Consider the following 14,495-nt stretch of genomic DNA (forward strand, 5'->3'; position numbering starts at 1 on the left):
ATTAAAATGATCTGTAGAAATGCTGAAATTAGCGAGCCAATCAGCACTCCTATTTCCTTCACGCCAAGTATGGTTGAGTTGAACATTCCAACTCATCTTCAGCAGCTTCCGGATCCGGTAAACTAAAACAGGAATATTCCCATTAAACTTGAAATTATCAGAAATCATGTCGATCAAAATCTTTGAATCACTTTCCACTATAAGATGAGAGTAATGTTCCCTCCAAGCTATGTCCAAACCCAAATATAGTCCTCACATCTCAGCATGTAAGGCATCACAAGCTCTAATCTTCTTAGTGTAGCCTTTGATCCATCTACCGTCTGAATCATGAAAAAGGCCGCCACATCCAGAATAACCCCCATATCCTTGCAAGCACCATCACTATTAAGCTTGATCCAACCTTTTCGAGGCCGCTTCCAACCTATATAGATGATTTCCTTCAACTTTCGACCAATATGAACATGCTCCAAGTTACAATCTTCAATATTTTGGACAAATCTCCAAATTAAAGAAATTGGGTTGTTCGGCCTAATAAAATCAGCTTCAAAAATAGTTTTATTCCTCCACTTCCACAAGTACCAACATGTCGTCATGAAAGTTATCTTCCAACTTAAAGTGTTCGTCCCAATATCTTTCTTGTTGAGGTTATTGAAGAACCAATCCCTGCAATCAAAAGAAAAGAAATTAGTTATAAAATCATATGGAACGATGTAAAGCCATACCTGGGTAGCGTAGATGCAATCGCGAAGCACATGAAGAACAGTTTCATCTTCATTTCCACAACACGGGCAAGTAGGAGAGATTCCACCACCCCATTTACTCCTTCGGAAATTTGTAAGTATGCGCTCGTGCGTAGCCAACCAAATAAAGGTTTGGATGCGATGTGGGTCATGCCACTTCCAAATACTTTTCCAGTCACCCTCCAAAGTCGGGCAATCCTGATGTTGCAAAGAATAAGCATTTTGAACTGTGAAATGGTGGGTATTGGTTCCACCCCACCCAATAGTGTCTGGACCATCATCATCATTAAGGATCGGAAGCGCAAGAATTTGATTAACAGTGTCAACTAGCAAGTTACTTATGAGGAAATCAATGTTTCAATCTCCAAAAAGACTAAGAACATCCCTAACCGATAGAGTTGTATCCATGTAGGCCTGGTTACCTATAGACATAAGTGATCCATTGTTAGGAACCCACTTATCTAGCCAAAAGTTAGTATTACGACCATCCCCAATATTCCACACCACATGACCTTTAAAATCATTCCAAATATTTAAAAAAAACGTGAGTTTCATATATATTAAAGACTATTCTTAAAAATATATATATATATTAAAGACTATTTATTATATTTATTTATATTATTTAGAGATACAAAGACTAAATAGTGGTTTATTTGATTTTTGGTTAGCAATGTTTCGAAATTTCAACTATTCAGATGGACAAAACGTGATTAAGTAAATGATAGTAGAAAATCAAAATTCCTTTTTTACTATAAAACATAATAATCCAAATTTACTCCTTCACACACATTAAACCGATAACTTCTTTGGGCTAAGTTAGACCAAACTTCTTAACGGCCTAAACCAAAATTTGTAGGAATAAGCACATGAAGAATGGAATACATACATTGTCGTATGTATAAATTTGGCATATGTTAATGTCGTGTGAGTCTCCCATACATAGTGCCATGTTCTTAACGTTTATTGGCGCTGTCACATAGTTTTCGTTTTATTTTGTATAACGGTGTTCAATCTCATCTCATTAGAATAACGTTATCATGTTCCATAAGTTCTAATTCAACCGACAAAAATGCCGAAATTGTTTGGCAGGACGTTATGATCGGGGTTCGAACCTCAATACCTCTATTTTATGTGTATGAGTTTATGATGGTTTTGCCATCTCATCTATCTAAAAAAAAAGAATAACGTTATCTTATCTTCCTTTCAATTTCAATTTTTTTTTGAAGGATCCTTTTAATTTCATTATTTATTATTTAATCTTCTAATTAAAAGAAGAACAAAAATTGTAAAAAAAAATTATTTGTCAATAGGTTTTGATTTGTTCGATGATGAACGGATGAAGGCAACAGTGGCGGTGCGGTGCTTTGACACGGTAAAATGATTGGTGTCTGCAGACACTTTAGCACTCCAACACTTAAGTCAGTGTACGAAATAAGGTTGAATGTGTAAAAGTGTGTGGGAAATGAATTGTACCTTGAGGGTGACGTTGAATCACTCTTGTATAAAAGAAGGAGGCGTTAATGACTTTCGTGAATTGTGACTCCTCATCAAAGAGCCGTTGGAAGCCAAGCCTGTCTTGTTCCAAAAGTTTTAGGTCCACGTGTCTTCATGAGGTTGTCCTTCTAATTTATGGTGAGGATAATATTGTTTCTTAAGTCATCTAACCTCAATTAACGAACACTTGTTCCTTCTTCTAATATATGGTTCTACTAGTAAGTTCGAACATAAATTATTAGTTGAATCTTCAAATTACAATTCACTGTTGATTGAAAAAAAAAAGAGGGAATTGAACAATATTAATAAATGATTTGCTATATATACTTGAGGTGCTAATGTAAACCACATGTACCGATTCAACAGTGTTAATTATGAGGAGGCAACATTAGCAATATTCATAATTTGTCGTATTTTGTATGTCAAATCAAATGTATAAGGTATATCTCTAGCTTGGAGAATTTAGACGTCTCACATCTGAGCCATAATTAATTCCTTTATTAACCGTTATGGATGAGTCCATGTCCATGTATTTGATACAAAGAATTTGATTCTAAATTTCAAAGTAGGTCCATGCAATATATGGTTCAAAAACGATCATATTCTGGCCCGCAAAAATCTATGTATGCATGACTTCATATTGACGAAACAAGAAATTACTACCTTCTAAAACATACACCTAGTATGTTGTGTATATAAATATATTTTGAATAGATTATCATCCTATGCTAAAATTTGTGTCGAACCTAACTCAATCTTATAAAATCGTGAAAAATATGTTATATCTTTCATCCAAAGATAAATTTTGTTTAGGTTATATCCGAACAAGTGTAGGAGTTTCAACACATCAAGTTTCTAAAATTCACACATTGTGTTCAGAAGTATACTTTTGGAATGCAAAAACTTAAATAACTCATCCTTTTAGGCCTCAACATATATAGTTGTACCGACCTTAAAAAATACCTCTTTGGTTTTCATACTTCACTACCTCACCTATAGGTTAACATAAATGGACCGACCCTAAATATATGATGTGTTCTTCACCCACACTTAATACAAAACCACATTTTAGACATACAAGTACAGCCACGTTATTTCATTTTATATGTCACCATATTAATTTCTTGACTTTGTTGCACACCTTAGTATTCTAGCCCATCATTTTTCTTCTCAACATTTAATTTCTCTCACACACACCCCCCACCATATAACATCTAAGAGTTTAGAAGTTTTAGTTTCTCAAGTTTCTTAACAATGTCTTCTTCTACTCTTCAATGGCTAAGCTTAGTTGGCATCATTTGGCTCCAAGCCATAAATGGAACAAACACAAATTTCCCTGCTTACTCTTCCCAGCTGAAACAACTTCTTTCCATTTCACAAGTAGAACTCAATAACCTTGCTTTTGCATCAGATGCTGGCAAACTTTTTGGTTGGTTTTCTGGCCTTGCTGCTATTTACCTTCCCTTATGGCTCGTCCTTATCATCGGTTCGTTTCTCGGACTAATCGGTTATGGTCTACAATATCTCTTCATAACCAACCAAATTTCTTCTATGTCATATTGGCAAGTCTTCTTATTAACTTTCCTTGCTGGGAATAGCATTTGTTGGATTAACACAGTTTGTTATGTCGTCGCCATACGAAACTTTATATTCGATCGGCAAGTTGCCGTTGGATTAACAACAAGTTATCAAGGATTAAGTGCAAAGATTTATACTAATATTGTAGCTTTTATTTTTCCGAATAAGAAAGCCGAGACATTTCTTTTCTTGAACTCTCTTATACCTGTTGTAGTTGGTCTAATAGTAGCTCCTCTAGCAAGAGAAATTGAAGTGAAAAACCCTAAACATTCTAGTGTTTGTTTTGCTATTATGTTTGTTATTACAATTGCAACTGGTATATATGCTGTGATGAGTAGCTTGCAATATTTCACAAACAAAATATCCTCACTTGGTGTGCTTATTGGTATTCTAGTTTCTCTTCTCTTACCTCTTTTACTCCCAATTTCCCTCAAGATCAAGGAACTATTAGAATCATGGCACAGGAAAAGAGAAAGGTTAAGAATCTACCATTTCACCATGGAGGAGAATATTAGTGAAGAGAGGATAGAGAATGAAGCAAAAGAGGGTGAAGATAGTTGTGAAATTCAAGAGATTGGTGTTATGGAAGAAATAGGAGTGAAGTTAATGTTGAGAAGAATAAATTTCTGGTTATATTTCTTTGTATATTTTTTTGGTGCAACTATTGGTTTGGTGTTTCTTAACAATTTGGGACAAATAGCTGAATCAAGAGGTTGTTCTGCTACTTCATCTTTGGTGTCTTTGTCTTCTGCTTTTGGATTTTTTGGACGTCTCATTCCATCTCTTTTGGACTACTTCTATAGGTAATATGGAACAATTTCTATGCATATTTAGGTCACATGATTCTTTATTTATATTCTAGAGAATTTCAGTTAAATGTGTCTGACTCTGATGCAACTAAAATTATGGTTGCATTGTCGTAGAAAACCTTGAAGTTGCTGCCTAAATTGCAAGGAAAATTTTCCTAAAAAAATGTATAGTTTGACATCCAACACTAAATTTAATTTGTACAATTTTGATATTTTTTAATTCAATATATTTTCATACAGTGTCTGTATATGGTGTCAACATTTTGTGTCTAAATATCACTACTCTTTTTAAACGAAAATGCTAACAAGTGTTCAGAGCATTGGTTAACCAACTAAATTAGATAAACTTTTATGAAAATATAGCGTAATTATTACTTTATAAAAAGAAAAAACTTATATTTCTAAAATAAAATTTCTATTTAAGAATTCTTTAACCGGTGTTTTGGGACCCGTTATCAAGACCCCTTTTCAAAATGTAGCATAACACCAACTAAAATCATGGCATTTATACTATCATTTAATGCAATAATGACAATGGTGATGTTGGTTGATCCACATTGATGAAGACAAACAAACCAAAAAAATTAAAAGCCTCTTCTCTTATTGACTTGGCTAGTAGCTACTACATAGTGATAGTACTGTTTTTTTACATTTTTTTAAGGGAAATGTTAACCGATACTTCCTCCGGTCATTATTATAAACAAAAAATTATTTTTTAGGTTCATAGAATAAATGATGTATGTGATCCATATTAATGACCACATTCATCACTCATTCAATTAACCTAAAAAGTAGTTTTTTTCTTCTTATAATAGTGATCGGAGGGAGAAATCCTAAAGTATTGGTTAAAGAAGTAAATATAATAGGTACTCTATTGAAAATTGTGTAACAATTCTTTAAAAGTAAAAGAAATGTTATTTTCAATTTAAAACTTTTTGTTTTTGACTTCTTTAACCGGTGTTTCGAAACATCGTTTAGCATGACTCTCTTTTAAAAATTAATAGCTACTACATAGGACTATATAATTAATGATTATTTTAATTTCAGGGGAAAGCATAAGATTTCAAGACCAGCCACTATAGTAGCAGTTATGGCACCAACAACATGTGCATTCTTCTTACTTCTCAACAAAACTGACCTTGCCCTTTACACAAGCACTGCTGTAATTGGAGTTTCTACTGGAGCAATCACTTCCACTGCTATTTCCACAACAACTGAGCTATTTGGCACAAAGAATTTTTCTGTAAATCATAATGTAGTTGTGGCAAATATTCCAATGGGATCCTTTTTGTTTGGTTACTCAGCTGCACTTATTTACCGTGGTGAAGGGAATGAACATGGGAAATGCATGGGCATGGAATGTTATAGTAACACTTTTATCATTTGGGGTTCCTTTTGTTGCCTTGGAACTTTATTGGCTTTGATTCTATATTTTAGGACTCGGAAGTTTTACTCACATAAAAAATAGGGTAGCATTTTTGTTTACATATTAATATTATTTTAATATAACAAATCGGAGATACTATTTGTATCTCATGTCCCCAAATTGATCTCACATACATTTTCAATCAATTTGATATATTTAGATATAGATCAATGATATTTCTACATTCATTTATTGACAACTTTATTGACAACTTTACTTTTCTATCTTTTTATTGGTTAAAAATAATGGAGAGAAAAAAAGGAAGAGAGAGAGGATAACAACATCATGTGAGTATGAGAGAGAAAGTTGTTCAAAAGTTGTTACAAAATGGTTGTACAAATATCACTTCTCTTTATTATAGGCGAAAAAATGACACCTTTATATGTGTCGTTGACGGGTGTCTACAAATAATTTTTTTTTAGTTATAATCCATAGTGACGCTCACGGTTGTCTACAAGTTTTTTTTATTTTTTTTGGGTCCGATCTCCGTTAAAATCTAGTTCCTTATTTTCAAAAGAGAAATGATATTTGTACAATATTTTCAAAATCAATAACCCAAAATATTTGTCTTTCCTTTACGATTAACGCTTTCTTGCCTTGCCTTTTTTGTTCTTCTTCTGAAACCATCTTAAACAACAATACAAAACACAATATTTATGATTTTGCGAGTTAATTTTTTTTATTTTGATGCTAAGTGAGCATAACACTTTATTATGGTGGTTGGGTATACTTTGTCTTTATAATTAAGTTATATTTTGCACTATTGACCTATTTACAATATTTTTATTAGCTTACATATTTCATGTATATAATCTTTCAAAAAAAGAATATGTCATGTATATAATAAATTTTATATAATTTTAATTTTAGGTAAACTTGTACGAGTTTACGAGTCGAATTTACATAAATATAACAAGTTGAGGCAAACTCTCAAGTTGTAAAACCTCGAATGATGTATCTGAAAAAGTTTCCTCGCTTGTATATGAAAATCAATAGAGTGCTCTAAAAAAGTGTCTTTCTTTATATCTAATTCTAAATAAATTCCTTTATTTTTATTCGGTCTCGAATCCCTTTACAAAAACTATTAATTTGTTTGATCATTCTTAATTAATATTCTTTTTTTCTAAATTAACATTGTGTTTGGTCATGTATCAATTCCTTTACTACAACTATATTGTTTGATCGGTCAACATTAATATTTTATTCATTATAAATATCATAAATTAACTAAAAGATGTGACTCTTGCAAAAGAGTTTGTTCCTTTGGGACAGAGATTCTAAGTGTAGTAAATACCTTGAAGAGTTAGAATCTTTGAGTATTTGTAAAAGGGTAAATGAGAAAAATTTAGGGTGTTCATGAAGAACATTGGAGACAATATTTTTTTCTTTCACGTTTCTAACTCTCCAAAATCCAAATGGTTTTTGCGGCTCCTTTTATACTCCACTATTCAGTTCAATTTGCGCAGCCTATGCAGCCCCTATTTGTAAAAAGAGAAGGAAAAAAAAAACATGTTTTTCTTCGGTTGTAAGCTATGATGTCCAAATACGAGTACGGGTGGACGTATGATACGATACAAGTATGTGGATAAGCGAAATTTTTTAAATTTAAGATACGATACGGCTAAGATACGTTAACAAAAATTTTATACTAAAACTTATATATATGTAAAATTCTTGAAGAAAATAATCATTGAGTACCCTTCATTATTATATGTATGTAAAGTTATTATAAACGATATTATATTTTCATTTGTTGGGATATGGAGAGAAGCATTCAACACAAATTTTATTCAATGTTGATTAATTGAATCACCTCTCTCGTTACCTTCATCCATAAGAAGTATAAATTTAAGTGGTTCATCGAGAAATAATTATATTGATGCATATCTAAAATTGAATCATATACATCTCTACTGAATTTCTACAACGTTGTCTCACTTTTTTCCCTTCATCTTTTCTAGGATACGTATATGTGAAGTATCTTATAAGTATCCTTGTGTATCTATGGAGTATCCAATAAGTATCAGATAAAATATATTTTAAAAATGTAAATAATTAATTCCGATACTTTGTAAGTACGTATCCACGAATATCCGTAAAGTGTCAATATCAAATACATATCTGATACGGGTACGTCTCTATTTTGAAGTATCCAGACTTCATAGGTAGTAAGTCTCTGCACTTCTCTTCCTCGCCTCCTCAACACTTGTATAGCCTTCTTTCTTCTATATTGTAATTGTGTAACACCCTGTTTTCTCAACGTAAAAATTTCATTTAAATAATCAGAGTTCTCAACATAAACGGAATGTCCCACTTCTTTTCAAAAATCGTAAATGGAATAAATAACTATTTATCCTTCATAAATCAATAACATAATATTTAATACTTCGCAGCGGAATTTATTCAACATCTAAAATAGTCTTTGGCACGAAGGCCTCATTAAAACATCTCTTAAAAATCCAAATTAAATCATAGTCATGTAAAAACATAAGCAATACGTAAAGGAATAGAAAATAGCCACAACAAAATCTCTTCCCGTAACGTATCAAAGCACCTAAGACACACGAGAGGGAAACCTCACACGACATCAACTATTCTTGGTTACCTGCAAGTTACCCATGGTGGGCAACATTTAGAAGGGGTGAGATTTCACAAAACAATAATATTAAACATATAATTCAATAATTATATTTAACAACATGAAAACATCATAATATTCATCATAGATAATAATATATCATATATCACATCATTAATAGTTCAAATAAAGAATCACAGCTTAAACAACTTGACAACTTAACACTTTTGACTCGACAAATGCGACTCCAACTCGACTATGCAACTTAGACCTCTTATATGCATGTGGTACCAATACAGAGCATCAAGCCCCCGTCGCTATTTGAGTATTAATATACTCCAGAGCATCAAGCCCCTATCGCTATTTGAGTATTAATATACTCCAGAGCATCAAGCCCCTATCGCTGAAATGCTAATGCATGGACTCGACTTCTTAAACATCTTAAATCGACAACCTCTTATATAATCCAATAATTTGGAACCTCATCATCTTAATCAACTTAGACCGACTCATGCAGCTTAGTTAAATAACAAACAGCAATATAGACAGTATGCAAAACAACATGATATACCAATATCAAATGCAAGTCATCAATATCTCAAATATTCATATATAATTTAAGTATTGCGTATACAATTATATCACAATATAAACAACATCAAATGGTAATCAACATCTTAAAACATCATATATACATATAACACTTCATCAATCATGGACAATATCGTATTCACAAACATATACATACATATACTAATTCATCAATCATAATCAATTATTCACTGTGACCTACGTTCAGTAATTTGATCATAACTCAAGTTCTATAAATCCTTTTGAAGTCAAACTAACGGCATTAGAAAGCTAAGATCCATACCTACAACTTTCGTGTTTACCCCTAAGACCAATTCTGTACCAATCAATACCAGTTTTCATTTCAAAATCGGACAAAGTTGTGTTGAAATTCATAAAAATTCACTGTGACCTACGTGCAGTAATTTGACTATAACTCAAGTTCTATAAATCGTTTTGACGTCAGACCAACGGCATTAGAAAGCTAACATACATACCTACAACTTTCGTGTTTACACCTAAGACCAATTCTGTACCGATCAATACTAGTTTTTATTTCAAATTCGGGGCAGAGATGAAAAGAAAAATTAGAAAAAGCAATCTATACTATTCAACTTCACTTTTATTCAAAATCATCACAATCATCACTCTTAACCCTAATTCTCCAACCTTTCTAATTCAATCCTACACTTGCTAAATACAATCATCAGAATTATATAGATTAATAGAATTGTAAGTTAGTCTCACTCTTATCTTATAACTCAAAATCGCAACACTCATAGGTCTCTTGCTCTTCTCTTGGCTTTTTCTCCGTTTTCTCCAAAATTGATCGTACGTTATGTTTTTTCTAAACTAGGTTTCTCCTATTTATAACCCTTTTTCTATTTTATCTTATTTCTCTTTCTCCCCCAAAACTCTCTAAAATCTCATAACAAACTCTCAACTCAATCTTATTTCTATTTTCAAATCTTATTCTATTAAATAACAACATAAGTCACTTAATAAATCACATAATCAAATAAATATATTTTAAACTCTTCTTAATAAATTTTAGACTCAATTAAATAATTAAATAAATCAAATAATTCAAAGAGGGCGTTACAAATTGGGCCATAGTGTGCTTTTTTTTAGCTTGTGCTTGTTTTCAATCTTGCCTTTTGTTTGCTTCCAAATCATTATTATACTTTATTATCTAATTTCCATAAGATGTCTTGGTTGACCAAATTACATGATTTATACCAAAACATAATTAAAATATCTATGAAGTTGTGTAGTTAGAGAAAAAAAACAAATTATAACGATTCAAATCAAAAAAAAATTCCCAAACCTTAAGTAACTCACTTTTAAACCTTTAGGAAGTCCTCAAATGTTAAGAGAAAGACTCGATAACATGCATAAAAAGTCATAATTATCTTTCTAATTCCCTAATAATAATTCTTACCATCTCTTAACATTTGATAAATATCTTTCTACTCACAAACCACTACTTACCTGACAATTAATTTTCTTAGAAAAATTCACACACAATAACATATAGGTGTTCGTGGTGCAGTTTGTATCGGTTTTGAAACAAAATATTATCCGATCTAAAATAAAAATTACATCCGATTCGGTTCGGTTTGGATGACTATTTTAAAAAAAGATATGATCTTATTCAAATATATGCGGTTTAATTTGGATCGGTTTTCGAGTATCTAAAATGCAAAATGTATATGTTTTTATTTACTTTTTTTGAAGAATATATATTTTTATTAATATTAATATTACACAAACATGGTAAAATAATTGGTCTGATGCATACGTATGCTCCACATCCGGTTGGTTGGAAGAAACTGGCCTAAGGTAGATTTAAATGTAATGTTGATGCTGCTTTCTCTTCTTCCCATAATCGTACAAAAATTAGCATTTGTATTTGTGATGCAGAAGGTGTTTTTGTCTTAGCAAGGATGGTCAGTTTTCCTAGCGTTTATCCGGTTGAGGTTGGTGAAGCGTTAGGATTGTTTGAAGCTCTCCAATGGCTTAGCGACATGTCTTTTGACAATGTTGATTTTGAGATTGATTCTAAAATTACCCCTGATGCTTTCCATTCCTATAGAGAAGATGTCTCCGAGTTTGGTCATATTATCACTTCTTGCAAATCTCTATTTACAGTATTCTTTACAAACTCTAGGGTAGAGTTTTCTAGGTGACAAGCAAATGCGGCCGCTCATGCGCTTGCGGGAGAGGCAACATTTCTAACTCGTCCGGTTACTTATTTTCGTATCCCCTCTTGTATTTAACCTATTATTCTAAATGCAAATGCAATGAGCATGTTTCCTTCAAAAAAAATAGGTTCGATGCATAATATATTTAAAAGTTTAAATTACAGTATGAAAATTATTGATTATTTTCTAAACATATGAAATAATAATAATATAGATTAAAATAGTATAATACTAATAAAAGAATAAATCAGTATTAATAATTACTTTTGCGGTTCGATTTGGTTTGATTCAATTTTAAAAAAGTGATCTGAAATCCGATATGACCTAGCGGTTTTTACAAAACAGCATTCAAACGCATCCAAAAATATTCATTTTTTTTACGGTTTTTGGTTTTATAAGACCGGTTTGTGGTTTCATTTTGGATCGGTTTGGATTTAAACACCCCTATAGTATAACAATTAAAATGTAACATCTTAAAAAAATTCTACGAACAATATATAAATTCTCTAATTTTTCATGCGGTTCTACAAAGATAAGAGAAAATCCTACAAATTCTTGTTTTAAAACTTAAGCATAATAATCTCTAATGAGATTCAGTATATAATTAAAGATTGTCATTGAGTTGTTTTACTTTGAAAAGTATATTTAGAGTTGTAGATATCAAATTAGGGTCAAACAAAGTCCAATTGAAATGTAAGACATACTCAAAAGGGAACCATAATCTAACATGGTCTTTAAAATAGACTAAATGAAAGGAATACACTATAAAATATATATGTTGAGATAAAATCTTTATTTGATGTTTTAAAGACCACAAACATGTTATATTTATTTAATCTTGTTATCTACTAGTTTGTTTTGTGAAAATTGTTTCATGAAAACGTTCTGAGAACATTCTGGATTCACAAAGCAAATAAAATATTTATATAAAAAATGAACAAGTCAACACAAGATGAAAGCATGGCAAAATATTCATTTCAAAGATGTTTTCTTGGGACCTAAAAGAAATTTCGACCCATTTGGAGTAGAACAATGTTATTTGAACAACCCTTTATTATGACAACTTCTTATACAACCAAATTATACAAAGGGATTTAAATAGTGGCACAAAAATCAAAGTAATAGAGAGAGGAAGTAGAAGAATAATATGAGTATGAGAGAGAAAGTTGTCACAAAAATTATTAAAAAATGGTTGTTCAAATATCATTTCTCTTTGAAGTAAAGCCCGTCAAGAAGAAAATATCTCATGATAGAGAGCACATGTGACCAAAGATCATGACATCACTAAAGCAAAGTAGAATGACATAAGCAATGTGACTTCTAACATAGCAAGCAATAGCTCACTACAGCTATATCACTCTCAAATAAAAATAAAAAAACAGAGGCCATTTGAACCATCCAGAATGTTCTGGATGTGTAGAAGAACATTCTGGTCGAATTGAAGAAGAAAAGTGAAATCAATTGAATCGTTGGACAGCTGCACTAAACGTGTCCAACACCTCTATTTTCACTCTTGATCACCAAGTCACTCCTCACCTATAAACACAAGTGGTCTAGAAGGTTCTATATAAGAGTTTTGAAAGTAAGCATTCTCTCAAGTGAAAATCATCACTACATACAAAGTTCTTCACAAACAAAAAAATTTCAAGCTCTCTCATTATATCTTTTGGATCATACTCAGTTGAATTTGTTTATTAAATCTCATCATACAAAGTGTATTGTATTTCTCAAGTCTATTCGTAACGTTAGTTTGAGAAAGAAGTAACACTTATTTGGTTACTCAGCTGCACTTATTTGGTGAAGGGAATCAACATGGGAAATGCATGGGCATGGAATGTTATAGTAACACTTTTATCATTTGGGGTTCCTTTTGTTGTCTTGGAACTTTATTGGCTTTGATTCTACATTTTAGGACTCGCAAGTTTTACTCACGTAAACACTAGGTTAACATTTTTGTTTACATATTATTAATATTATTTTAATATAACACAGGGGAGATACTATTTGTATCTCATGTCCCCGAATCGATCTCACATACATTTCAACCAATTTAATATATTTAGATATAATTAACTGCTAGTTCTATATATTTGTTGAGTAGATGAGTGTTGTAATATGAACAAGTTTGTTTCCATAATTGAATCAATAAATTTTATTATTTTATCGAGTAAGATAGGGTCATATATAATGGTAAAAAAAAAATTGCACATAATACTACATTATTTTACTTATGCACTAAAGAATTAACTATAATTATAAGTGTAAGTATTTCTCTAAAGAAAGACACTTTTATTATAGGCGAAAATAAAAACATTTATAATTGTCGCTGACTTTGTCCTTTTTATTTTTTTGGAAAATTTAAAGTTGAGCTGAAATTACAAAATTTACTCTTAGTCTCGTACATCTGGATAAAATATTATTTGGCGAGTACAAAATACTAATCATGTATGAGTATATAGTAACTGGAAAGTACATAATACATAATGAAGAGTAAAAGTGATACTAATAAGAGAAAGTCGTGCATATCATCTAGACTCTTCTGCTTATCTTCATCACGAGCCACATGCTTAACTAAAATAAAATAAAATGATTGAGGTGAGACATGATGTCTCAGTGAGTTCCATCTATCATAGGTTGAAGGCAATCTCTAGGAACCTATGATCACCATCTGTCTATACATAAACATAATCTAGGTTTACTATTTCGTCATGTATCGTAGTGATATGGGGAACACTAGTATCACTAATTGTATACTATCATAATTCTTGTCATATTCATAACATATAATCATATTCGTATTTTTATAATCATATTCTTGTCATTTTAATGCACCGAGTCAAGTAACCCCGTCCACATTCCACTAGATGACTGATTAAATTCCCTATCGTATCAGGGCTAGAACTGGACTCCTCTAACTGCATGTGGATTTACAACTAGGGATAATCCCATCCAACATAATCTGGAGCCTGTAAGGGACACGACATACCTGAATTATTTATGTATATGTCTGAATATATAGTCTGAATATCTTATCTGAAATTGTTATCTGTTTGAGTCTAAGTTCTTGTGAATCGTAACCTATCTAATCCGGTT

At 31.5% G+C, this 14,495-nt stretch overlaps 1 protein-coding gene across 1 annotated transcript; it reads left to right on the forward strand.

Annotated features, from left to right (window-relative positions):
* Positions 1 to 3,091: 3,091 nt before the first annotated feature.
* On the forward strand, positions 3,092 to 6,179 carry LOC25491012 (protein NUCLEAR FUSION DEFECTIVE 4). Its single transcript, XM_024777645.2, has 2 exons — positions 3,092 to 4,618; positions 5,672 to 6,179. Exons 1-2 carry the CDS (start codon positions 3,492 to 3,494, stop codon positions 6,090 to 6,092), a joined length of 1,548 nt encoding a protein of 515 aa, XP_024633413.1. The 5' UTR covers positions 3,092 to 3,491; the 3' UTR covers positions 6,093 to 6,179.
* Positions 6,180 to 14,495: the final 8,316 nt, after the last annotated feature.

The sequence above is a fragment of the Medicago truncatula genome, chromosome 3 (assembly GCF_003473485.1).
Source record: "Medicago truncatula cultivar Jemalong A17 chromosome 3, MtrunA17r5.0-ANR, whole genome shotgun sequence".
NCBI classification, from domain to species: Eukaryota; Viridiplantae; Streptophyta; class Magnoliopsida; order Fabales; family Fabaceae; genus Medicago; species Medicago truncatula.